The 25,967-nt window shown below is 36.8% G+C and overlaps 1 protein-coding gene across 5 annotated transcripts in view; it reads left to right on the top strand.

Moving 5' to 3' along the window:
- Positions 1-25,967, top strand: part of SMIM14 (small integral membrane protein 14) — a 97,164-nt gene that overhangs the window by 60,830 nt on the left and 10,367 nt on the right. For 3 of the 5 annotated variants that reach the window (XM_041753085.1, XM_041753087.1, XM_041753084.1), the window contains 4 exons: positions 3,061-3,109; positions 16,224-16,366; positions 18,043-18,134; positions 18,633-21,745. In XM_041753085.1, the coding sequence (XP_041609019.1) occupies positions 3,061-3,109; positions 16,224-16,366; positions 18,043-18,134; positions 18,633-18,798 (450 nt within the window). In that variant the 3' untranslated portion in view covers positions 18,799-21,745. Of the gene's footprint in view, positions 1-3,060; positions 3,110-16,223; positions 16,367-18,042; positions 18,135-18,632; positions 21,746-25,967 lie in introns of those variants that run through there. The other 2 variants (XM_041753089.1, XM_041753088.1) reach the window with 2 other exon arrangements.

Consider the following 25,967-nt stretch of genomic DNA (forward strand, 5'->3'; position numbering starts at 1 on the left):
ATTAAAAAAAAAAAAAGAATTTAGACTCTTGGGACGCCTGGGTGGCTCAGCGGTTGAGCGCCTCCCTTCGGCCCAGGGCATGGTCCTGGAGTCCTGGGATCGAGTTCCACATCAAGCTCCCTGCATGGAGCCTGCTTCTCCCTCTGCCTGTGTCTGTCTCTGTGTGTCTCAAGAATAAATAGATAAAAATCTATAAATAAATAAATAAATAAATAGGTAAAATCTTAAAAAAAAATTAGACTCTGGAAAAAAAAATAGAGAATTTGAAGTTTATATTGGGTATCTAACCTTCTCCAAAACTCAAGTTTTATCCATTGGGAAAATAGCAATAATAGAATCTGCCTCCAGCCCTTGGTTGAAGATTAAAGAAGATAACAAGTTAAAGTGCTTAGTACAGTACCTATCACATACAGTTTTCCAATATTTGTTATTATAATTGTAATTATGTGAAAGTGTGCATATTTTAAGACTAGAAAAGAATACATGGGGCAGTGAGTTAATCTACATTAATTTTTAAATATTCGGGCAGCCCTGGTGGCTCAACGGTTTAGCACCTGCCTTCAGCCCGGGGCATGATCCTGCAGACCCAGGATCAAGTCCCATGTCAGGCTCCCTGCATGGAGCCTGCTTCTCCCTCTGCCTGTATCTCTGCCTCTCTCTCTCTCTGTCTCTCATGAATAAATAAATCTTAAAAATATTTTTTAAATATTCATAATTGGAGTACTCTCTCATTATGTAATATTTAAGATATATTTAAATAAAATATATTTTAATAATATGTTAAAATTCACAATTACTTTTAAAGTGAATTATAATTTAAATGTATAATTTATATTACATATTACAATAAAAACATTATCAGTGAATAACCCTACGATGACCTCAGAGTGTTCAAGTGAAAGGAGGAGTCCCATGTCTCACACTTTGATTCAAAAACTAGAAATGATGAAGTTTAGTGAGAAAGGCAGGTCAGAAACTGAGACTGAAAGCTGGTGTCTTGCTCCAGTCAACCAAGCTGTGAATGCGACAGAAAAATTCTTGAAAGAAAATTAAAGTTTCTACTCCAGTGAAAACATGAATGATAAGAAAGCAAAACAGCCTTATTGCTGATAATGGAGAAAGTTTGAATGCTCTGGATAGAAGACCAAAGTCACCACCTTCCCTTAAGCCAAAGCCTAATCCAGAGCAAAATCCTAACTCTTTAATTCCATGAAGGCTAAGATAGGTGAGGAAGCTACAGAAGAGAAGCTGAAGCTAGCAGAGGGTGGTTCTGGAGTTTTGTCTTTTTTTTTTTTTTTTTTTTTTTTAAGATTTTATTTATTCGTGAGAGAGGCAGAGACATAGGTAGAGGGAGAAGCAGGCTCCCTGTGGGGAGCCTGATGGAGGGGCTTGATCCCAGGACCCAGGGATCACTATCTGAGCTGAAGGCAGAAGCTCAACCACTGAGCCACCCAGGCTTCCCTGGTTCATGAGTTTTAAGGAAAGAGATCATCTCTATTAAAACACACACACACACACAAGGTAGAGCCGCTAGTGCTGACGTGGAAACTGCAGCAGGTTACCCAAAAGATCTAGGTAAGGTAGTTAATGAAGGTAACTACTACTAAATGATAGATTTTCAGTGTAGGTGAAACAGCTTCTATTGGGAGAGGATGCCATTTAGGACTCTCTTAGCCAAAGGAGAAGTCAATGCCTCGCTTCAAAGGACAAGCTGTCTTATTAGAGACTAATGCAGGTGGTGATTTTAAGTTGAAGCCAATGCTCATTTACTATTCCTCAGATTCTAGGGTTCTTAAGAAGTATGCTAAATCTACTCTACCTAAATGGAAAAACAAGCCCTGCATGACAGCACATCTGTTTACAAAATAGTTTACCGAATATTTCAAATCCATGGGTGAGACCTATTTCTCAGAAAAAAAAGGTTCCTTTCAAAATATTACTGCTCGTGGACAGTGCACCTGGTCACACAAGAGCTGTGATGGTGATGTATGAGTGTTGTTTTCATGCCTGCTAACACAGCGTCCATTCTGCAGCTCATGAATTAAGAAATCATTTTAACATTCAAGTCTTAGTACTTAAGAAATACATTTCATCAGGCTAGAGCCTGATAAATCACAGATAGTGTCCTGTGCTGGATCTGGGCAAGGTAAATTGAGTCTGTTCTCTATCCTTAAGCTCTGTTTGTTTTTTGTTTTTAGATTCCACACATAAGTGAGATCATACAGTATTTATCTTTTTTGTGTGTGTGTGTGACTTTCTTCACTTAGCCTAATGTCCTCATGGCCCACCTATGTTTTTGCATATAGCAAGATTTCATTTTTTTAATGGCTGAATAATATTCCATTGTATATATATTTGCCACATTTTCCTTATCCGTTCATACATCAGTGGACATTTACATTGCTTCCATGTCTTGGCTGTTATAAATAATGCTGCAATGAACGGGGTGGGGGGGGGCGTATATTTTCAAATTACTATTTTCCTTTTGGATAAATACCCAGAAGTGGAATTGCTGAATTTTATGGTGATTCTTTCTTTTTTAAATTTTTTGAGGAACTTCCATACTGTTTTCTATAGTGGCTGCACCAATTTACATTTCCACCAACAGTGCACAAGGGTTACATTTTCTCTACTTTCTCACCAGCATTTGTTGTGTTTGTCTATGGCCATAGAATGTATAATTTTTAAAGAATATTTTGATTAATTCCCTTCATATTTAGAATTAGGATATATGCCATATTTTTACATTAAGTTCTGTTCCTGGGATGCCTGGGTGGCTCAGCAGTTGAGCATCTCCCTTCAGCTCAGTGTGTGATCCTGGAGTCCGGGGATCAAGTCCCACATCGGGCTCCCTGCATGGAGCCTGCTTCTCCCTCTGCCTGTCCATGCAAGGAGCCCGATATGGGACTCGATCCCGGGTCCCCAGGATCACGCCCTGGGCTGAAGGTGACACTAAACTGCTGAGCCACCTAGGCTTCCCACAAAACATATTTCTAATATAGATTATCCATTTTCGGTTAAGTCCAATGGCTAACTTTCCTTTCTTCTTTTTCTTTGTAGTTGAGGCAGTCCCAGTCCTACTGCACAGATACAGAATGTCTTCAGGAATGTAAGTAATGATGGGACAGGAGGAACCTTGGCACTGTGGACAGAAATAGAGGACAGATGACTATGAATATTTGTTGGAAGTTTTTCTTACACTTTGATGCTTAAGGAAGTGGTTTTCAGTAATGTGTTTCCTCATTAAATATTTCACTTTTTAACTTAACCTTTTTTGCCTCAGAAACAAACTCTGGTCATTGAAGAAAATTTTATTTATTTATTTTTTTGAAGAAAATTTTGAAGTCATAGATAAGAAAAAACTTCCAGAATACTAAAAGATAACCATTATTGACAACTTGGTGCAAAATGTTTCAGACCTTTTTCTTGGCAAATATATGTGTAACAGTGAAGTTTTGGCTAGTCACACTGGAAAATAATCAAGGCTGCTAGGCACAAACCCCTCGCCCTTTCTCTAACATCTCGTTGCATCTATAGCAGCTTTGGGAACTTCCGAATGAAGGAAGGAGGCCTTCTTTCCTATGGTTTGGAAGCTTTGGGCCTTTTGGCTCTGACATTGGCATTCTCAAGAGAGCATAGACAGTTGGGAGGTTTCTCAGTGTGGCTTTATGAGCAGTAGTGATGCTAAAGTGAGAATCCAAGCAGGAAGATGGACCCTGCATTGTTAATATAGCTGATAGACTTGGTGGCTTTTTTTTTTTTTTTAAGATTTATTTATTTATTTGAGAGAGAGAGAGAGAGAGAGGGAATGTACAGGTGTGTGTGCATGCATGAGTAGGGTAGGGGCAGAGGGAGAGGGAAAGGGGAGAGAATCTCAAGCAGACTCCCCACTGAGTGCAGAGCCATTTTGGGGCTTGATCTCATGACCCATGGGATCACACCTGAGCCGAAACCAAGAGTTGGACATTCAGCCAACTAAGCCACCCAGGTACCCCTAGACTTGGTCACTATTAGGTGAGGCACCGTTTTTTTTTTTCAGGACACAAATGACTTTAGGGGAACTAATAATAACATTTAAGCCAATTCTGTCTTATGCCATAATAATTTATAAGAATGGAAGTATGACATTAACAGGAGGGTGAAATCTGACACAATTAATTTCAAATACACTAATGAAATGGGATCACTTTGTAAGTGCTGTTTTTCATTACTGTATTATAAACATACCAGTATATATTTGTCTTAAAAATAGTTACTAATAGGGATCCCTGGGTGGCGTAGCGGTTTGGCGCCTGCCTTTGGCCCAGAGCGCGATCCTGGAGACCCGGGATCAAATCCCACGTCGGGCTCCCGGTGCATGGAGCCTGCTTCTCCCTCTGCCTGTGTCTCTGCCTCTCTCTCTCTCTCTCTCTGTGTGACTATCATAAATAAATAAAAATTAAAAAAAAATAGTTACTAATATAAAGCATTAGGGGGATACACCAGTGTTTTTTTTTTTTAATATTTCATTTATTTATTTTAGAGAGAGTGCATGAGTGCTTGCATACAAGTGGGAAAGGAGCAAAGGGAGAGGGAAAGAGAATCTCAAGTAGACTCCATGCTGCGTGTGGAGCCCAATACAGGGCTCAGTCTTAAAACCCTTAGATCATGATCTGAGCTGAAATCTAGTTAGACACTTAACTGACTGAGCCATCCAGACACAGACTTTAAAGTATTTGCTTTTGCTGGAATCTTAGGCTGCCGATACATTTTTTTGCTATTATAAATAATAGTTGAACACACATCCTTTGTATGCATTTTTAAATTAAATTGTTTTTTTACCTTTTCATTCCATTTTACCCATTTCTCCCACCCCACACCTCCCACCTCTGGCAACCACCAGTAGGTTCTTTGTGTTTAGGAGCTTGTTTTGTTTTGGTAGATTCCACACATAAGTGAGATAGATTGTTTCCATATCTTAGCTGTTGTAAGTAGTGCTGCATTGAACATGGGTTCATATATCTTTTTGAGTTAATGTTTTCATTTTCTTTGGAAAAAAAACAGAAGTGAATTGCTGGATCATATAATGGTAGTTCTTGTTTAAATTTTTTGAAGAACCTACATACTGTCTTCCATAGTGGCTGCACCAATTTCTATTCTTACCAGCAGTGCACGAGGGTTCTTTTTCTCTACATCTTCACCAACACTTGTTATTTTTTGTCTTTTGGATAATAGACTTTCTTACAGGTATGAGATGGTATCTCATTATGATTTTGTTTGCATTTCATGATGATTATTGATTTTAACCTGTTGGCTATCTGTGTCTTCTTTGGGAACATGCCTATGTAAATCATCTGACAATTTTTTAATCAGATTGTTTTTTGCTGTTGAGTCGTATGGGTTCTTTATATATTTTGGATATTAACACCTTGTCAGATACATGATTTGCAGTTTCTTAAAAAGATTTTATATACTTATTTGATAAAACACACAAGTAGGTGGAGCAGAGGAAGAGAGGGAGAAGCAGGCCTGCTGAACAGGGAGCCTGATGCGAGGCTTGATCCCAGGACCCTGGGATCATGACCTGAGCCAAAGGCAGATGCTTAACTGACTGAGCCACCCACACACCTCTTTTTTTTTTTTTTTTTTTAAGATTTTTTAAATTTTTAATTAAATTTTTAAATTTTATTTAAATTCAATTTGCCAATATAGTATAACGTGCTCATCTCATCACATGCCCTCCTTAATGCCCGTCACCCAGTTACCCTATCCCTCCATCCACCTCCCCTTCTGTAACCTTTTGTTTGTTTCCCAGAGTTAGGAGTCTCTCATGGTTTGTCTTATTTATTTATTTTAGAGGCCGCATGCATGGTGGGAAGGGACAGAGGGAAAAGGGGAGGGTGTCTTAAGCAGACTGCACTGAATAGAGAGCCTGATGCAGGACTTGATCTCATGACACTGAGATTATGATCTGAGCTGAAACCAAGAATTGCATGCTTAACTCACTGTGCCATCCAAGCACACCCCCCCCTTTTTTAAAGAGCAAGTATTTTCTTGTATTCAGTAGGTTGCCTTTTTATTTTGTTGTTTTCTTTGCTGAGCAGAAGTTTTTTTGTTTGATGCAGTCCCACTTATTTATTTTTGCTTCTGTAGGTTTCACTTTTGGTGTGACATTCAGGTCATTGAGAAGACCTTTGTCAAGGAGATAACTTGCCTGTATTTTTTTCTAGGAGTTTTGTGGTTTCAGGTCTTACATTCAGATCTTTTATTCATTCAGAGATCATTTTTGCGTATTATATAAGATAGGGGTCCAGTTTTCTACTACCATTTAGTGAAGAGATTGTCCTTTCCCCATTGTATATTTTTGGCTCCTTGGTCATAAATTAATAGAGCATAAATGCATAAATTCATTTCTGGGCTCTTGAGGTATTTTTTTTTTTAAAGGGAGAGATCATAAGCCAGGGGGGAGAGGGAGAAGGAGGCTCCCCGATGAACAGGGACCCTGATGTGGGGCTCTATTCCAGGACCCTGGGATCATGACCTGAACCACAAAGGCAGATGCTTGACTAACTGAGCCACCAGGCACCCCAACTATGTATCTGTTTTTAAGCCAGTAACATACTGTTTTAATTACTATAGCTTTGTAATAGAGTTTGAAATCAGGGAGTGTGATGCCTTCAGCCTTTTTTTTCCTTTCTCAAGATTGTTTTGGCTCTTCGGGGTCTTCTGTGGTTATATACAGATTTTAGGATTGTTAGATTTCTATGAAAAATGCCATTGGACTTTTTGGTAGAGATGGCATTGAATCTGTATATTGCTTTGAGTAATATGGACTTTTTAGATTTTTTACTTATTTATTCATGAGAGAGAGAGAGAGGCAGAGACATAGAGGGAGAAGCAGGCTCCCTGCATGGAGCCTGATGTGGGACTCGATCCTGGAACTCCAGGATCACGCCCTGAGCCAAAGGCAGATGCTCAATCGCTGAGCCACCCAGGCATCTCTAATATGAACATTTTAACAATATTAATTGTTCCTGTCCATGAGCATAGAATGTCTTTTTATTTGTGTCATCTTTAATTTCTTTCATTAGTGTCTTACTGATTCAACATAAAAGTCTCTAACTTCCTTGCTTAAATTTATTCCTAGGTATTTTATTCTTTTTGATGTAATTATAAATGGTATTGCTCTCTTAATTTCTCTTTTTGCTAGTTATATTTAGTATATAGAAACACAACAGATTTGCATATTGATTTTGTATCTTGCAATATTACTGAATTTGTTTATTCTAACCTCTTTTCAGTGACTTCTTCAGGGTCTTCTATATGTAATGTCATCTGCAAATAGTGACACTTTTACTTCTTCCTTTGAAATTTGGTTGCATTTTATTTCTTTTTCTTTCCTAATTGCTCTAGCTAGGATATCCAATATCATGTTGGATAAAAGTGGCCACAGTGACCCATTCTTATTGTGTTCCTGATTTTAGAGGAAAAGAGTTCAGGTTTCACAGTTAAGTATGTCTTACATACTTACACAGTTAATATATTGTTGAATTCTGTTTGCTGGGGCACCTGGGTGGCTCAGTGGTTGAGCATCTGCCTTTGGCTCAGGTCGTGATCCCGGGGTCCTGGCATCGAGGGAAGGGAAGAAGAAGGGAGCCTGCTTCTTCCTCTGCCTACGTCTCTGTCTCTGTGTGACTCTCATGAATAAATAAATTAAATCTTTAAAAAAATAAAATAAAAAGAATTCCATTTGCTAATATTTTGTTGAGAATTTTTGCATCAGTGTTCATAAAAGACTTTAACCTGTAACTTTTTTTCTTGTGGCATCCTTGTTGGTTTTGGTATGGTATCAGGGTAATGCTCACTTCATAAAATGAATTTAGTAGGTTAACTCCTATCTTTGGATGAATTTGAAAAGTGTTGGTATTCTTTTTAATTTTTTTAAAAGATTTTATTTATTTATTCATGAGAGACAATGTTAAATGTTTGGTAGAACTCACCAGTGAAGGTTTTTGTTTTTGATTACTGATTTACTCTCCTTACTAGTTATCAGTCTGTTAAGATTTTTTTGTTTTATGATACAGTCTTAGTAGGCTCTGTTTCTAGGAATTTATTCATTTCTTCTAGGTTGTCCAATTTGTTGGTATATGATTACTCATACTAGTCTATTATAATCCTCTGTATTTCTGTAGTATCAGTTGTTACATCTCCTCATTAATTTCTGATTTTAGTTGAGTCCTGTCTCTTGTTTTGGTTAGTCTGAATAAAGGTTTGTCCATTTTGCTTATCTTTTAAGAGAATCAGCTCTAAGTTTTACCAGTCTTTCCTGTTTTTAATTTCTATATCATTTACTTCTACTCTAATCTTTGTTATTTCCTTCTATCTACTGACTTTGGACTTCATTTGTTCTTTTTCCCTAGTTTTTGAGATACATAAAGTTAGATTGTTTGAGATTTTTCTTATTTCTTGAAGACATTTATCATTGTGAACTTCCCTGTAAAACTGTTTTTGCTGCATCACATAAATTTGTGTGTTATATTTCCATTTTTGTTTGCTTCGGGATATTTTTTATTTTATAAAAAATTTTTCTGGGGTGCCTAGGTGGTTCAGTTGGTAGAGCATGCAACTTTTATCCCTTAGTCCAGAGTTCAAGCCCCATGTTAGGTATGGAGCCTATTTTAAAATAAATAAATAAATAAAATTAAAATGGGTGAATACTGTCTTTAAATATTTTTTTTTCTTTAATCTACTGGTTGTTCAGTAGCAGGTTTAATCTCTACATATTGTCAGTTTTCCAGCTTTTTTGTGAAATTAACTTTTAGTTCTATATTGCTGTGGTTGGAAAAAATGATTTCAGTCCTCTTAAGTTGATTATGACTTGTTTTGTAGTCAATATCTGATCTATTCTAGAAAATGTTCTATGTGCACTTGAGAAGAAAGTGTATTCTCTTATATAATGTTCTGTATATACAGTTAAGTCCATCTAGTCTGGTGCTTCATTTAAGGCTGATGTTTCCATATTGATTTTCTGTCTGGGTAATCTATCCATTGGTGTAAGTGAGGTATTAAAGTCCCCTACAATTACTGTATTGCTGTCTGTTTCTCCATTTAAGTCTGTTAATATTTGCTTTATATATTAGGTGCTCCTATAAATATTTATAAATGTTATATCCTCCTACTGGATTTATCCCTTCAACATTATATAATGCCCTAATTTGTTTCTTATTATAGTCTTTGTATTAAAATTGATTTTGTCTGATATAAGTGTAGCTACCGCTTTCTTTTGATTTCTATTTGCATGGAATGTATTTTTCTGTGCCTTCACTTTCAGCTTATGTATGTCATTACATTTGAAGTGAGTCTCTTATAGGCAGCATATAGATGAGTCTTGTTGTTTTACCCATCAAGCCACTCTATTATGCCTTTTTTTTTTTTTTTTTTTAAGTAAGCTCTACACTCAGTGTAGGGCTCCTGAATTCATGACCCTGAGATCAAAAGTCACATACTCTACTGACTCAGCCAGCCAGGTGCCCCACCACTCTGTATCTTTTGATTGGGGAATTTAGTTTGTTTTACAGTTAATTAGTGATAGGTATATACTTGTTGCCATTGTGTTCATTGTTTTCTGGCCATTTTTATAGTTCCTTTCTTCTCTTGCCCTCTTCATTTGTGGTTTGATGGCTTTCTTTAGTGTTATGCTTATATTTCTTTCACTTTATCTTTTGTGTATTTACTATAGATTTTTTTGTGTGTGGTTGCCCTGATGTTTACATATAACACCTTTAAGAGTCTATTTTAAGTTGATAATAGCTGAAGTTTGATCCCATTCTGAATCCCAACATTTTAACTGCCCCTCTTACATTTTATGTACATTTTAAGGCTTTTGTCATATTACCAGATTTCATTTATTAATTTTATACTTAGCATTCCTGAAGCTGAGCTCCACTTTATTTTGTATATGAAGCTAAAACACAGTAAGGTACTATTATAAAGTGTTATATATAACACAGTAAGGTACTATTATTAAAATGTATAAAAAGTATACTTGTTATTACATTATTAATTATTATTACCACTGTGTGAACTGAGTGTCCCATTAAACTCTGTAAATATAACAGCTTAGAGGAATAGGAGCTAGTACAGTATGTTTTTAGCCCAAAGTAGAAATTTTACCAGAACATTGTCCATTGGTGCAGCAGGTTGGTGATGATTATATGCTCTGGATAGGAAAGTAATGGTAATGTGCAGATGTTGTGTTAGATTGTTAGGATGATGGGTGGTGGTGGTGGTTCCTCCACTCCAGATTTCTTTAAGTTGCTTTTTCAGTAGCATTCATTAATCTACAATGTGCCCTCTAATAAGCAGCTCAAAATTTTCTCCTAGCCGGTAAAGCTAAAACCTGTTTTTCTAGTTGAAAATAATCTTATTGAACTCCTTATGGAAAAACAAGTATTTATTACATTTGTGGTATTTGTGATGCTTGAGCCAGCCCCACCTTAAACCTCATTTCTTTGAGTGAAATTTCATTTCTTTAATCTAAATTTTATAAAGACAAAATTCTAGAGCTTAAATATTTACTTATATTGGCCAGCTTTTCTCCCCTGCTTCTTTTAGCATTTGATGGAAATCCTTTCTGAAAGCCATGTTTTTAAATGGTTTATACAGTTGTTTCCTGTGGGTGATAGAATTACTTTTCTTTGTATTCTAAATTATCTCTGGTGAGTTTATGCTGTTTTCATAAAATATATATTAATCTGGAGTTCCCACAATTACCTTCTCAGGTTAAATAATTTGCTAGAATGGCTCACAGAACTCAGGAAACCAGTTTACTTACCTTACGAGTGTATCATAAAGGTTACAATGCAAGAATGATCAGATAGAAGGGTTACATAGGGCATGGTATGTAGTGGAGGGGTGCAAAGTTTCCCTTTTTCTCTGGGTGTGCCACTTTCCCAGCACCTCGAGGGATTCACCAATTAGAAAGCTCTCTAAACCCCATTGTTTAGTTTTTATGGAGGTTCCATTCTGTAGACATGAATGAATAAATCATTGGCCATTGGTGATTAACTCTATCTCCAGCCCCTCTCCTGGCTGGAGGTTAAGGGGAGCTGAAAGTTCTAGCTCTCTAATTATATGGTCAAATTCTGGCAACCAGGCCCTATCCTGAAGCTCTGTAGGGGCCCACCAAAATCACCTCATTAGCATAAACTCAGGTTTATTATTAATAATAAATGACATTTCTCTCCTATGTCTCAGGAAATTCCAAGGGTTTTAGAATTTCTGTGCCAGGATCTGGAATGAAGAATAATTACATATTTCTTATTATGTCACAATACCCATTGTGCCTGCCATGGTGTGTTGCATGTATTTGAGATGATTTAATTGAATATGGAGCTCATTACTTTGTATGGTAGCAGAATTTAGCTGCCATGTGTTAGCAGATTCAGTTGCTGCATGATTCTTTATATTGAACTAACCTCTACTTCACTGTGGTGTTCACCCATAGTTTTGTTCTCTAGAGCAGGACACCAGTCTGCTTAATCTTCTGAAAGATTGCCTTTCAGATAAAGTGTTGTATGGAAACCAGCTCTATCACTAGCTTACTTCTGGAGTACATCAACTTGAAAACAGGTAGCCAAGCTGAGGATAATGTAATTATTCTCTACAACCCCAAAATTGTGGAGTTAAAGCCTCCTGGTGCTAATACACCACTTGCACTGTTGTTCTATTTCTACTTTTCCCCTGGAAACCTGTATCAGTTTACAGAAATAATCTTTTGGGAGCATCCCTGTCTACTCTTCCGTCTTTCTGGTATCCAGCTAAGTTAAGAGCGTCATTGGGAATATTCCATTTGGCAAGCTATTTGTAATACATTTGCTTGTAACTAAACAGTTAAACCTAAAGCAAACAGAATGCTGTACTTTGATATATAGAGCCCTTTTATGTTTTTTGATTTGACATCTTACGAGACCATAGAATAAAAAGTGTTTACTCTCTGAAGGCAGATAATTTCCAGGCAATGAGAAAACAGATTTATATCTCTCATGTGATTGTGCCCATTAATATTTGTAAGCTTTACAAATATCATTGGTTCCTGATGGCATCCCTGAGCTGCTCCAGAATTTAGATGGTGTGAAGGTCCATACAATTTGTGGTACTGATGTCATCGTAAGCCATTCTGATGCATAGTCAGGCCAGGGAACCACTGGCTAAAGAAGGTGATAATGGGGTTGACTAGAGCAGGAGGATGCTTTTTCTGAGAAATATTAAGAGTTAATATGATGAGTAGGGCCAAATCATATGAGGTAAGACCAGGCTGAAGAGTTCAAAGTTGAAGCAGTAGGCAGTAGAGAATGTGTCACTGGGTTAGTCAACAGATGTGTTACAAGCAGGATTCTAAGCAGGGTATGCAGGAAGGAAAGGCAGCAATAAGAACCAAGCTAGGAGACAAAGAGAACTGAGAAACCGTAACATCACTATGAGAATCTTACAGGGGAGTAGGCATTTTGTTAGGGCTGCTTTGTCTAAGATGTGAATTAGTAAACTGATGATCTGAGGTGCAAAGAGTATCAAAAAATAAGAGACCTGGGGCACCTGGCTCTCTCAGTCAGTAGAGCATATGATACTTGATCCTCAGGGTTTTGAGTTTGTGTCCCGTGTTGGATGTAGAGTTTACTTAAAAAAATAAAGTCTTAAAAAAAAGAGGGAGAGAGACCTACTTTCCAAATTGTATAATTTGGGGTTGTACTTCTGGCCTATGCAATTAATCTAGCATTTTATTTCTGAAAGAGAGGGGTACTATAAGAAACGATAATGTATAGAAGTCATAGTTATCTTTCTTTGACTAGCTTTAAATAACCTGATTTTACCTAGTTATAAATTTATGCGTCAAAAATCCCTTTTAAACCATGAGAGACTCTTAACTCTGAGAAGCAGAGTTACAGAAGGAGTGGTGGGTGGGGGATGGGATTACTGGGTGATGGGCATTAAGAAGGACACTTGATGTGATGAGCACTGAGTGTTATATGTTGGCAAATTGAATTTAAATAAAATATTTTTTAAAAAAGAAAAATATCTCTTTTAAATCTGTATTTTCCAATTGCACTACTCACAGGACTAATACCTTTCAGGGTTCTATCCCACTCTGTGGTAATATCACTCTGTGGTATTGTCAGAGATTCTGACATGGCGAAGTGATTAAAAATACAGGCTCTGGAATGAGACCAGCTGTATTAAAATCCCAGCTTGGCTACATACTAACTGTATGACATTGGGATTTCAACCCCCTTTTCCCTAGTTTCCTCATCTATAAAATGAAAATATGATAGTACTTACCATAAAATAAGATTGCTAGGATTAATAGTTGGGGTGCCGGGTGGCTTAGTTGGTTAAGAGTCCAACTGTTGATCTCAGCTCAAGTCCTGATCTCAGGGTTGTGAGTTCAAGCCCCATGTAGCCTACTTAAAAAAAAAAAAAATGAAAAGGATTAACAGAGATTATGTCTGGTTCAAAGTAACCACTCAAATTTTAGGTATTAGTAATAAAAATAGTATTTGCTATTTTAAAAAAACACCACTCGTGGAGCAGCATAGAGGATAGAATTAGGGACGGCAAGAATAGGTATAGGGAGATGAGTTAAGAGGCCATCACAATAAATCAGACAAGAAGTGATGCTAGCTTGAGCAGGTATGGAATGCCAGTATAAATAAATTTGATGGGGCCTCTGGATGGCTCAGTCAGTTAAGCATCTGACTCTTGATTTTAGCTCAGGTTGTGATCTCAGGATTATGAGATCAAGTCCTACATTAGATCTGCCCTGAGCATGGAGCCTGCTTAAGGTTCTTCTCTCCCCTCCTCCCTCTGCCCCTCCCTCCACCCCATTCACATGTGCTTTCTCTCTCTCTCAAAAAAAAAAAAAAAGTAGATAGATTTGAGTGATATTTAGAAAGTAAAATTGACAGAAAACTTCATAATGGAGTGAATAAAAGGTCATTGAGAGAGAACAATAGATGTTTTCTTAAGTTTCTGGCCTAGGCAGCTGGATGAATGGAGACCCAATTTGGGTGGGGCATGGAGGATGGGGTTGGGAGAGATTTTCATGATTTTAGTTTGGGATATTGAGTATTTTAATTGCAAGGTGAATTTAGTCCTCTGCATTTTTAAGAAGCTGCTGAATGTCTGGAATGTATACTACAGTTTAAGACTATTGGTATGAAGATTAAAAAAATAGGCAACTGTTGATGTAAACATTCAGTTGAGTATTTGATCTGAAGTTCGGAAGAGTTGGGATTGAGTATATATAAATTTAGAGGTGGTCTGCATACAGAAGGTAAATGAAACCACAGGTGAGGATGACGTAGAGCCAGAAGAGAAGGAAACCTAAAATTGACCAAGAAAATTCCAAGATTTAAAAGCCAGGAAGAGGAAAACGAGCATGTATGGAGTGGTAAGTGTAAGAAAGAAAATGAGGCAGTGGTAAGGTATAGAAAACAAAGGAGAGAATGGTCATGGAAAATGAGCACTATAATTTAGTATAATGGGAGAGAACAAAGAAGGGAATGGATGTGGATATAGAGGGGAAAAAATACTATTGCATTGTGTGATAACCCATTGTGTGATAGGGCAGTTTAGATTACCTGGAGTCCTGTATTAGCTGCTCTGGGGACGTGATGGAGGTTTGGGCAAGAGGCCCCATTCCTATCCAGCCTGCTATTGGGCCAACCCAGCAATTTGCTTGACTGCTGTTCCCTTTGGTCACTAACCCTTTGGCCTCAGTAATGCTATCCAACCCTTCCCTTCTTGGGAGTGAGATCTGGGTCCAAATACCCCAGTGCAGTACATCAGCTTCATTTGAATATCTTGCCTGGATTTCTTTTACTTTTTCTCCAGGCAAGGAAACCAAAACAATTATAGTCCTGAACTTTAGTAACCACGTAGATATACTATGTTTTACTTTAGAAATCTAATCTATGGGATCCCTGGGTGGCGCAGCAGTTTGGCGCCTGTCTTTGGCCCAGGGCGCGATCCTGGAGACCCGGGATCGAGTCCCATGTCGGGCTCCCGGTGCATGGAGCCTGCTTCTCCCTCTGCCTGTGTCTCTGCCTCTCTCTCTCTCTCTCTGTGTGTGTGACTATCATAAATAAATAAATTTTTAAAAAAAAGAAATCTAATCTATAATTTTCATTTTTGACAACTGAGTTCTTTAATGTACATCAATTATAAGTCTGTTTCATCAGAAATTTGTTAAGCTCATATTGTGGGCCAGGCACCGTTCTAGGTACTTGTTACAATGGATTAAATAAGATATGGCCTTAAGGAGCTGGGAGAGACTACTATCAATACACATCGCCCTGACTTTTTTTCTCTTGATAATGCATAGACTTTAGAATATCTATATCTGAATCCAACTTCTTTTTACAAAAAAAGGCAGCCAAATTACTATCTCTGTTTGAGAATATCAGGAAAGGGATCTTTATATATTATACAGCCCAGATGGTCCCTTTTCCTTAAGCTCTATTATTTTTTCATGTTGCTTCTATAATTAAAATGCAGAATTTTCCTCTCCTGAAGGTAGAGTGTTTTTATTGTATATCAAGTGGTTTTAGCCTGGGTTTTGTAGATCTCAGTATATCTAGGAATTGGTGGTTTTGTGGGTTCATGAACCTTCCCAAATTATATGCAGAATTAAGAGTGTACTTGGATTCTTAGAGTAGAAAGAGTTCTTTTTTTTTTTTTTTTGAAAGAGTTCTTAATTTTTCTAAACTCTCAAAGAATTCAATCACACCAAAATATTAAAATCTTCATATAATAGGTTTTGTCCTATGACTATTTTATACTGTTTAGTATATAGATTTTCTCACAAGAGGAAAGGGAAATTGAAAATGTAATATTTTATAATTGTACTTCTTAAGATTATTTATAGTCTTTAAAAAGATTTTATTTATTCATTTGAGAGGGAGAGCACAAGCAGGGGAGAGGAGTAGAAGGAGAGGGAGAGGCAGACTCCCAGCTGAGCTGGATGCCCAATGCAGGGCTCGATCCCAGGACCCTGGGATCATGACCTGAGCCAAAGAAAGCGGCTTAACCAACTGAGCCACCCAGGTGCCCCTATTTATACAATTTTTAAATTTTAATACAATTTTTGAAATTGACACTTAAATATTAGAATTTCTTTTTACATTATCTAACAGTATTATAACCATGCTACAGTTTTTGTTGCAAATATATTTTTTGTTTGTCTTTAGTACCAGGGCCCTCTGGTGATAATGGCATCAGTATTACCATGATCTTGATGGCCTGGATGGTTATTGCAGTGATCTTGTTTCTACTGAGACCTCCTAATCTAAGAGGATCCAACCTAACTGGCAAGCCAACCAGTCCTCATAATGTAAGTGTTATGGATTAGAAATTCATTTGGGTAAGGGATGGGTGTGGCCTGGGAATGAGATAAGTTTGTTTCGACTGAAATACCAAAATTAGCAAAAGGAAGATTTAACTCACAGAATAAGTTCTTCCAGGGCAGTCCTCATAAATCTTGCCACCCCAAATGGCTTAGTCTTCATGGAGTTACATACAGAGAAAAGCAGTAGCCCAAAAAGAATTTTAAAATAAATTCCCATCTTCACCTGCATTCTGGTCTTTCTTAATATAAAAAAGTATCCAGTTCATAATAATACACGGCAGTATTTCTCAAATATCAGCGTTCTACTCCGCAGTTCCTCACAGTTGACCCCCTCCTCGTGGTTCCAGCTCCCTAAATTCTCTTATCAGCTACAGTTCAAGTGTTTTTCCCTCTACTTTGGTTTCTCACCTTCTGTTCTAGCTATTAAATGCAACAGAGGCCGTGAGCCTATCTGGTGAAATCCTGTTTCCCCATCCAGTTTCTCTTAAGCTCTTCCAGTTCTGTAGCATAATAGATCAACTGAACTGACAAAGGAGAAGTAGGATGATTCATGTTGGTAACTCTTGATAGTCATGATTACTACCATTTTTAGAACCTTCTAGATAAAAAATATGATAAATAAAGTGACCCAATAGGGAGTTTTTGGTGCTGACTTTAACAGAAACTTCATTGAAGGATTCATTTTAATCGTTTTGAGAACCAGTATCTATATTTTTTTTCCTTTTCTATTTTTTTAAAGATTTATTTATTTATTTATTTATTTATTTATTTATTTATTGGGGGGTGCAGAGACTCAGGCAGAGGGAGAAGCAGGCTCCATGCCTGGAGCCTGATGTGGGACTTGATCCCGGGACTCCAGGATCTCGCCCTGGGCCAAAAGCAGGCGCCAAACCACTGAGCCACCCAGGGATCCCCCTCCTTTTCTATTTGACTTGGATATTACCTCTTTAAAGGTATTTATTTACATGATGAGTTCACTTGTTGAACACCAAATTATCCCACTAGTTCTCTTCTCCAACCTTCATGTGGAATTCCTAAAAGAATTTCTTTTCCATGATCTTATTTTGTTAATAATTAGAAGTTAAACTAATTTCTTATGTAGGAGAAAGCAGATGTGGATTGATAATTGCCCAGTGTTTTTTTTGTTGTTGTTGTTTTTTGTTTTTTAGGAATAAAACATTTAGATATGTAGCCATGTTGACTTTAAGAAAGAAGGCATCATTAGCACGATATAAAAAGCCTAAATTTATTTTTTGTTTCTCTTGAAGAAAAGGTATCCATAAAATATTATCTTGATGAGATGCTTTCTCGTCAATCTTTTTTCTTACTTTCTACATACAGTTTTGTTACTTTAATATCAAAGAGAAACTTCCTCAACATTTGGAGCTAAAGAAATCCAACTTAATAAGCTGGTCTAGAAGCCATTAAAAGTAACAAATTTAAGATGACAGCCCCTAAACCTTATTTCATTGTAGGCCAGTAGTTCTAGGATAGTAGGGCAAGAAATATACTGCCCTAAGAATAAGCAAGAAAACATACTGACTAATTTCAAGCAGAAAAATTGACCACTCTCAACTGGGGCCTCATATAGCATGTCAGAGTAAAATAAATAAATGAAATCTTCCTGAAGATTCCTAAAAGCTCTGATCTTTCCTTTCCAGTTCAAATACTTCCTCTTGCAAATAAAAAAGATCAGCTCCGCCTGGTTTAAACAAGTGGCCTTATTGGTTTTCACATCAGAAAATCCAGAGAGGTAGGGTCAGTGTTTAGATTGCTTAACAGTATCCTCAAAAACCTACTTTCTTTCTTCCTATCATCAGCTTCGTTTCAAAGTGGGTTCCCTTTGTGGTCATAGAATGCTTGTCAGTAGCAGCTGGAGCCACATGCTTTCCTCATTGACATTCTGTAGTGAGAAGCAAAAGTCTCTGCCTTCACTTTGATTATAGTGTGTGCCCAGTCACCTTAAGCAGGAGAGATGCTTTGTTGGTTTAAATGTCACCTGTGGTGCTGTGAGGGAGAGCAGTTTCTTCCAAGTCCTATTACTTCTGTGCTACAGGGAGGAATGAGACAACCATTGGTGAATTATAGTATTAATCTAAGTTCCTCATACAAAAACATGAAAAGTCCCAATAGGTATATGATTAGAGATTGGAGGGTGGGGGCACGCTGCTCAGTTCTTACTGTGTGTGTTAGATTGGTTGCACTGGGATTCAAGAAATCAGTTCCATAATTTCTGTCTTTCTAATGCCAGGGACAAGATCCACCAGCCCCTCCTGTGGACTAACTTTGTGATACGGGAAGTGAAAATAGTTAACACCTTGCACGACCAAATGAACGAAGATGACCAGAGTACTCTTAACCCCATTAGACTGTTTTTCCTTTTGCATCTGCAATATGGGATGGTATTGTTTCCATGAGCTTCTAGAAATTTCACTTGCAAGCTTATTTTTGCTTCCTGTGTTGTCACCATTCCTTTTTACAGTATATTTGAGTAAATAATTATATTAAAAAAGTTACATGGGCTTTTTTGGTTATCCTAAACTTAAACATTCCACTCATTCTATTTGTAACTGTGATCATAATATTTTGTGATGATTTCTGGCCTGATTGAAGGAAATTTGAGATCTCTGCCTTTAAATATTTTAAATAGTTTTGATAGGTTTTAAAATTGCTTTTTTTCATAAGGTATTTATAAAGTTACTTGGGGTTGTCTGAGATTGTATGAAAAAAAAAATTAGAACCACACTGTATTTACATTTACCTTGATAGTTTATTTGTGGGTGGCAGTTTTTTCTAGTTCTTAGGACTGTGGCAGCCTTTGGAATATTTTACAAATCTGTGTCATCCACTACAACTGGCTTTTGTGGCTAGGAAAGGAGAGGAAAAGAAATGAAATAGTTGTTTACTAAGTTTTTTATTCCCACAAAAATGTCTAATATTAGGAGAACTTTAAATAAACGTGATTTAAATATGGTGGATGATTTACAGTCCATTATAGCCTTACAAGGTTTGCAAAAGGAGGGAAAAAGTTAATTCTTTCTGCCTTTGCCAGGTATATTCTATACAGTAATAATTTAAGCTATAATTTATTTGTTAAATGGGTGCCTCTCAGGAACCTTCTTTTCCGTTCTAACACTTCCCTGTTAAATGGAACTATCTTAAAGCTGTAATGGGGGCCTATTTCGTTACTGACATTTGAATGCTATTTACTTATTTAGTCTGTTTTTTTTTTCTGTGAAGAAAAAATTGAGTCTTTTGTTATCCTTCTGACTTAGAAAATATTTGATGAATTCTTGGTTTACTCCAAGGGAAAAGGAGGAAAATGAAAACGCAATCAAGGATCTTTTTCTCACCCCTTATCTCATTCTTCTTTAGTAATAAGATGGATTGGGGTGGGGAGCTCCATTAATAAAAGTAAAATTTTGAAATGTATAAAAAGTAAAAGGTTGCATTGTTTTGCTCACTTTGAAAGAAAATGAATACACATGGCATAAGAAGTCTGCATGACCTATGTGGTTATGGAATTTTTTTCTTAGCAAGTGATTACAGATGGTTTATGGGGACTAGAAGATATTTTGCTATTAGTGTAAGGATTTTCCCCCCAGATCAGTCTAGCTTTTCACTGTATCGATCTGAGAAATTACTTGTATGAACTAATAAACTTCTCTATATCATTGTACTGTTTTAATAGAGTCTCTGATACAATTGTGTGACGCTCCTAGGGTATTTTTTCCCCTTTATTATGATTACATTTTAGGCCATACACTTTTTAAGGGCTTCATTTCATTATATAATCCAGTATTGACTGCTTGCGTTCCTTCTGTGCATCTTAGCTTTGTGCTCAACTTCTTGACGTAATATAACCTACTCTTAATTAGTTGTGCTAATTGAGAGATATCATAACAAGGTAAGTGAAAACTTGGATAAATGAGCACCATAGATTTAAGGTTCTTTGTCTTGCTGTGGCCTACTGGAAGCCTTCCCAGCTTTATAGCTATTCTAGTATTTAATGCAGAAAGGGCAGGGATGGCATTTGATGGAGCTAAATCTCCATAAGCATTCCTTTTTCTGCCCTTGCCCCCAGGACTTTGAAGGCTTGCACATATATCCTAATACTCTGTTGTCTAAGCTGCTAGAAAGCCAGTCTGTGGCAGAGATACTGATGCATTCACTGAATCTGTGGCTCACAAATAATTGAGAACTGGCTTTGGTTGAAACCAGTTGGCCTTGACATGGAAACAGAATGTCTAGTGTTAGCTAGAGACCTACAAATCTAGATTCTTATTCCTGGTTCTTCATTTCTGTCACATACACTAAATTGACAGTACATCTCTAGTGTATTAACCTTTTCTATATGGACCATCTAATTAGCAACAAAAGTTCCTAGAGAAATACTTAGTTTTGGGTTTTTTGCTTGTAAAATTTCTCTGCATTCCTGAGAAAGACTGAGTACTACTGCATATAAAGTATTCCTGGTAATCTAACTAGTAACTTATATTATTCTATTTAATTCTTAAAGCTTCTACATGTGGCCTTTTTATTTAGCACATTCATATTCATTACTTGGCTTGTAAACATTCACCTGAACTGTGGCTATAATCATTTTTAAATCTGGAAAAAAGAAAGATAAAGCTTCATATTTTAATCACTTTTGGCTCTTAAATATTCCACAAATAATATTACGTTTATATTGTTTTAGAGTCATTTAATGTCCCTTATACAAAATGTTTTCTTGCTTTCCATATGGAAAAAGTTAACATTGAAACTGTGTATAGTAAAAGATTTTATCATGTATCTATCTAAGCACTATCCCATGGCCAGCAAGTCATTTTTTAAATAACTTGCAGAGATTTTCCAAAGTAAGTATTAGGTTCAGCTATTCCCTGGTTACTTTTAGTGTCATTGTGGTATGTGATGTGATAGTGTTTATAGAATTACTGATTTCTCATATTTTCAAAGGAACCTTGGAAATTGATCACTCTGAATTTGTCACTCTAAATAAATATGTGCTAAACTTTGACCAGCTTATCAGCTTAAGACATAAAACAGCAACTTGAAGGAGAAATGAAGAATTTACACATAATGGGTTAAATTTTTGTTGTTGTAATAGTAGATTTAGTCTTAACATAATATTTCTAAAGGAAAAATCAGATGTATTTGTTGCCATGTCTGATTACTTTGTTAAAAGCGAAAGTGGTCATGTGATGTACTCAATATTAATTGCTGTTTTTAAATGTTTAAATCATGCCAAACAAATCATGTCTGTGCCATCCAGGGTTTATTGTAATCTTTTACTGAGTACTTGGACTGGGATAAAGGGCTTGTACTATGCACTTTTTATTAATGAATAAATAGAAAACATTAGTAATGTATTGTTTTGTTTGGCTTTTGTGGGAAATGAAGCAAGCATCTTTTGCTTAGTAAAATGCTTACATCCCTTATTAAACAGTTTCTTTGTAAGACTTTTTACCCCTAACTAAAAACATTCCATAGAGAGAACTTTAAGTTACAAGAAGAATATTTATGTAATAGCAATGGGGCCAATATTCAGAAGTAGGGATTCTGAGAATCTCTAGGAACTTAGATTGCAATTAATGTTTCTTTAGTTCTTTTTTTTTTTTTATTTCTTCCTAGAATACAGGATTAATGGACATTTGCTTTGAGAGAATAATATCTAATAGTTTTAAGACATGTAACTACTGAACACACACAAAAGTAAAAACTTTGCTTTTGTTCTATGACCTGGAATGTACCCAGATACTAAAGATCATTAATTCTCATATACATGTAAAAATGGTAAAATTGCTCTGGCATGGTTATGATGTCAGTGTCTATGTGATACTTAAGTATTCTTTAGCAAAATTTGTGAAATACATAATTTGCTGGAAATAATTAATGATTTTAGGCTAAAGTTTTTCATTTATATGTCAATAGATATCTGAACTCCCATAAAACTAAGTTTTCATTAAATGTTTTTGCAATATTAGTTTTCCTCTCAGAAAGAATTCTAATAAAATAAGTTTTTTTTTTTTTTGCTTCCTGCCATTTCATTTGATAGTTGTCTCAGTTCCAAATCTGTTTATAGAGTTGATTTTTCTCCCCACTAAAAAGTTCATAAACACTACCTGTGATTATGTGATGCTCAGATTTTTAGAAACTGGAGTTATCAACGTGATCTTTTCCCCTGGGGAACTTAACTTTGCATACATATCTTTTCTCAAACAAATGGGCTATGTTGGTTCAATAAACATTTCAACAGTGTTTGTATTTACTTTTTGCTTAACTATTTCTGCTTTAGAATGGGTGTTAATCAGAATTATTATACAGAAAATATTTTTAACATATTATTTATTTGAGAGAGAGCAGGAGCAGGGTTAAGGGCAGAGGGAGAGGAAGAGGGACAAGCACACTCCCTGCTGAGTGAAGAATCAGGTGCACTCTGGTGCCCCTACAGAAAACATTTTCAATCATCAGATGCCAAACTAAGATGTCTCTTGAAAGGGAGGTGGGAGAAGATGTTTGGGAAGCAGGGAATATGTAGAGATGAAAAATAGTATGTGTAGTTTTAAAAATAATTTTCATATCAAAAAAGAATATTCCCAGGGCACCTGGGTGGCTCAGTCAGTTGGGCATCCAACTCTTGATTTGGGCTCCGGTCATGATCTCAAGGTTGTGGGGGATTAAGCCATGCGTTGGGCTCCTTACTTAGTGGGGAGTCTGCTTGGGATTCTCTCTCTTTCCTTCTCCCTCTGCCCCTCCCCCTACTCTCCCTCTAAAATAAATAAGTCTGGGCAGCCCTGGTGTCACAGTGGTTTAGCGCCGCCTGCAGCCCAGGGCGTGATCCTGGAGACCTGGGATAAAGTCCCGCGTTGGGCTCCCTGCATGGAGCCTGCTTCTCCCTCTGCCTGTGTCTCTGCCCCTCCCCCACCCTGTCGCTCATAAATAAATAAAATCTTTAAAAAAATAAAATGAAATAAGTCTTAAAGCAAGGGGCGGGGGTTGGATGGCTAAGTCAGTTAAACATCAGCCTTCGGTTCAAGTTATGATCCCAGGGTCCTATTTAGCAGGGAGCTTGCTTCTCCTCCTGTTCCCTCTGCTTATGCTCTCTGTCAAATAAAATCTAAAGAAAAGGAAAAGCATATTTCCTTGTACAAAACTGCTTCTTTCTAGGAAATATGGGAATGAGAAAAAAATACTTATAACCCCTATAATACCAGAGGCCTTACTTTAAAATATCTGGTTCCTATACTGCTCATAAGCTCAAACAGGCTATGTGTTCATGATGAATGGATTTGAATTGCATTGTTTTTATTTATTTTGAACTGAGCAGAATTAAAGAGCACGAGGGACACCTGGGTGGCTCAGCAGGTGAGCACCTGCCCCTGGCTCAGGGCGTGATCCTCAGTCTCAGGATCAAGTCCCACATCAGGCCCCCTGCCTGGAGCCTGCTTCTCCCTCTGCCTACGTCTCTGCCTTTCTCTCTCTGTGTCTTTCATGAATAAATAAATAAAATCCTTTAAAAAAAAAAAAAGAAACATGAATACTACATAGCAGATTCAGCATCATGGAATAAGTCTTCTATGTTGTTTTTATTTTATTTTTAATCGCGATAATTAACATTTTTTATACAAAGAGCCATCTCTTAAGTACCATACACATTTTAAAATTTTTTTTTGAAACATTTTATTTATTTGACAGAGCAGAAGCAGGGGGTGTGGCAGGCAGAGGGAGAAGGAGGAGCAGATGCCCCTCAGATCAGGGAGCCTGCTGTGAAGCTCTGTCCCAGGACCCTGAGATCATGACCAACCCGAAGGCAGACACTTAACCAGCTGAGCTACCCAGACACTCCCCATGTTGTTTTTAAAGAAATGAATCTGTTGGGGTGCCTGGGTGGCTCAGTCATTTGAGTGTCCAACTCCTGATTTTGGCTCAGGTCATGATTTTGGGATTGTGAGATCCAGCCCCATGGGGCTCCTCCATGCTGGGCATGGAGCCAGCTTAGGATTCTCTTTCTCCCTCAGCCTCCCCAACCCATCCCCCCACCAATAAATAAATAAATACATAAATATCTTAAAAAATGAATCTGTTACATAGTCACTCATTAATTCAGTGCCAAAGGAAGAGGCATTGTACATTAAAAAGGCATTACAAAAAAAATAAAAAATAAAAAAAAATAAAAAAGGCATTACAGACCCTGGCCTGAATGCAGCTTTCCCTGATAACTAGTATATAAACATTAAACTGGAAGTCTGGGTGTCTTAAAGGGGATTCCTTACAATTAATCCAGCAAGTAGAATTTTGTGGTGACAACATACAGAACAGATACAAATCTGATACCAGAGCCTACACTCCCAACAAATGGATTAAGATTTATATCCTTGCAAATTTGCTTAGCCTTCCATTTTAATCTAACATCCTTTTCTTAAAAACTACATTTTACTCTGTTCTCACATCGTCGTACCTCTGTCAACATCCTCTTTCCCAGAGGGTTTCACTAACCACGGCCTACTGAAAGCTGGTGTTCTCAAGCTTCAAGCATGATTTCCATTAGCCAAAGCTAAATCAGAAAATACAAGGCTTAAAGAAAGATTAAAGTATAATTGAAAATTATAATTTCTCCGTTGAAGAACGGAGATTAATCTTCTCTCTCCACAACATCCAAAGAATTCTTTTCATTGTGTCATAATATTTTAAGAACTCAAAAGTCACATAAATAGGTATAAACTGGCAACAGTTAAGGTTGACTAATTGTAATATACTTGAAATAAAAATAATCTTGTGGGACCCCTGGGTGGCTCAGCGGTTGAGCATCTGCCTTTGGCTCAAGGCATGATCCCAGGTCTGGGGATCGAGTCCCCCATCGGGCTTCTTGCATAGAGCCTGCTTCTCCCTCTGCCTCTCTCTCTGTCTCTGTCTCTCATGAATAAATAAATTCAAAAATAATAATAATCCTGTAATAAATTCCAATGCTAATCTACAAAAGTATCAGATATTGAAAGGATGTTTCTGTTGAAGAAAGCTGACAATTGGTGTTCTCTATCACTCATCTGTAATTTTTGTTCAATTCTCAAACTTCTATTTTAATTTTAGTGATTGTCTCATGTGCAATAAAAATATTTAGTATGGCTAATAGTGTTTAGCCTTGGGAAGAAGTCCTCAAGTAGCTTTGTGTGAGTTGGGGTTAATGTTAATATAAAGAATTCATTCAGATTTTTAGCTTTCTTACAGCTAAAAGATTGCATATAGCCTATAGTGATTCTCAAACTTTCTGACTTGGGGACCCCAAAGAATTTTTGTTCATATGCATTGTTATATCTATCATCTATCTATCTATCTATCTATCTATCTATCTATCTATCTATCATCTATCATCTATACTGTACCCAAAATTAAAACAGAACATTTAAAAGTATTAAGTATTTTAAAATAACAGTAAGCCCACTACATGCTAATATAAAGGTTTTTATGAAAAAAATAACCAATTTCCAAAATGAAAATTCAGTGATAAGAATGGCACTGTTTTACATTTTTGCAAATCTCTTTAATAGCTGGCTTAAAGGAGAGCTGGGTTATCATATTTTTCCTC

Source organism: Vulpes lagopus, chromosome 4 (assembly GCF_018345385.1).
Source record: "Vulpes lagopus strain Blue_001 chromosome 4, ASM1834538v1, whole genome shotgun sequence".
In the NCBI taxonomy this organism is placed as follows: domain Eukaryota; kingdom Metazoa; phylum Chordata; class Mammalia; order Carnivora; family Canidae; genus Vulpes; species Vulpes lagopus.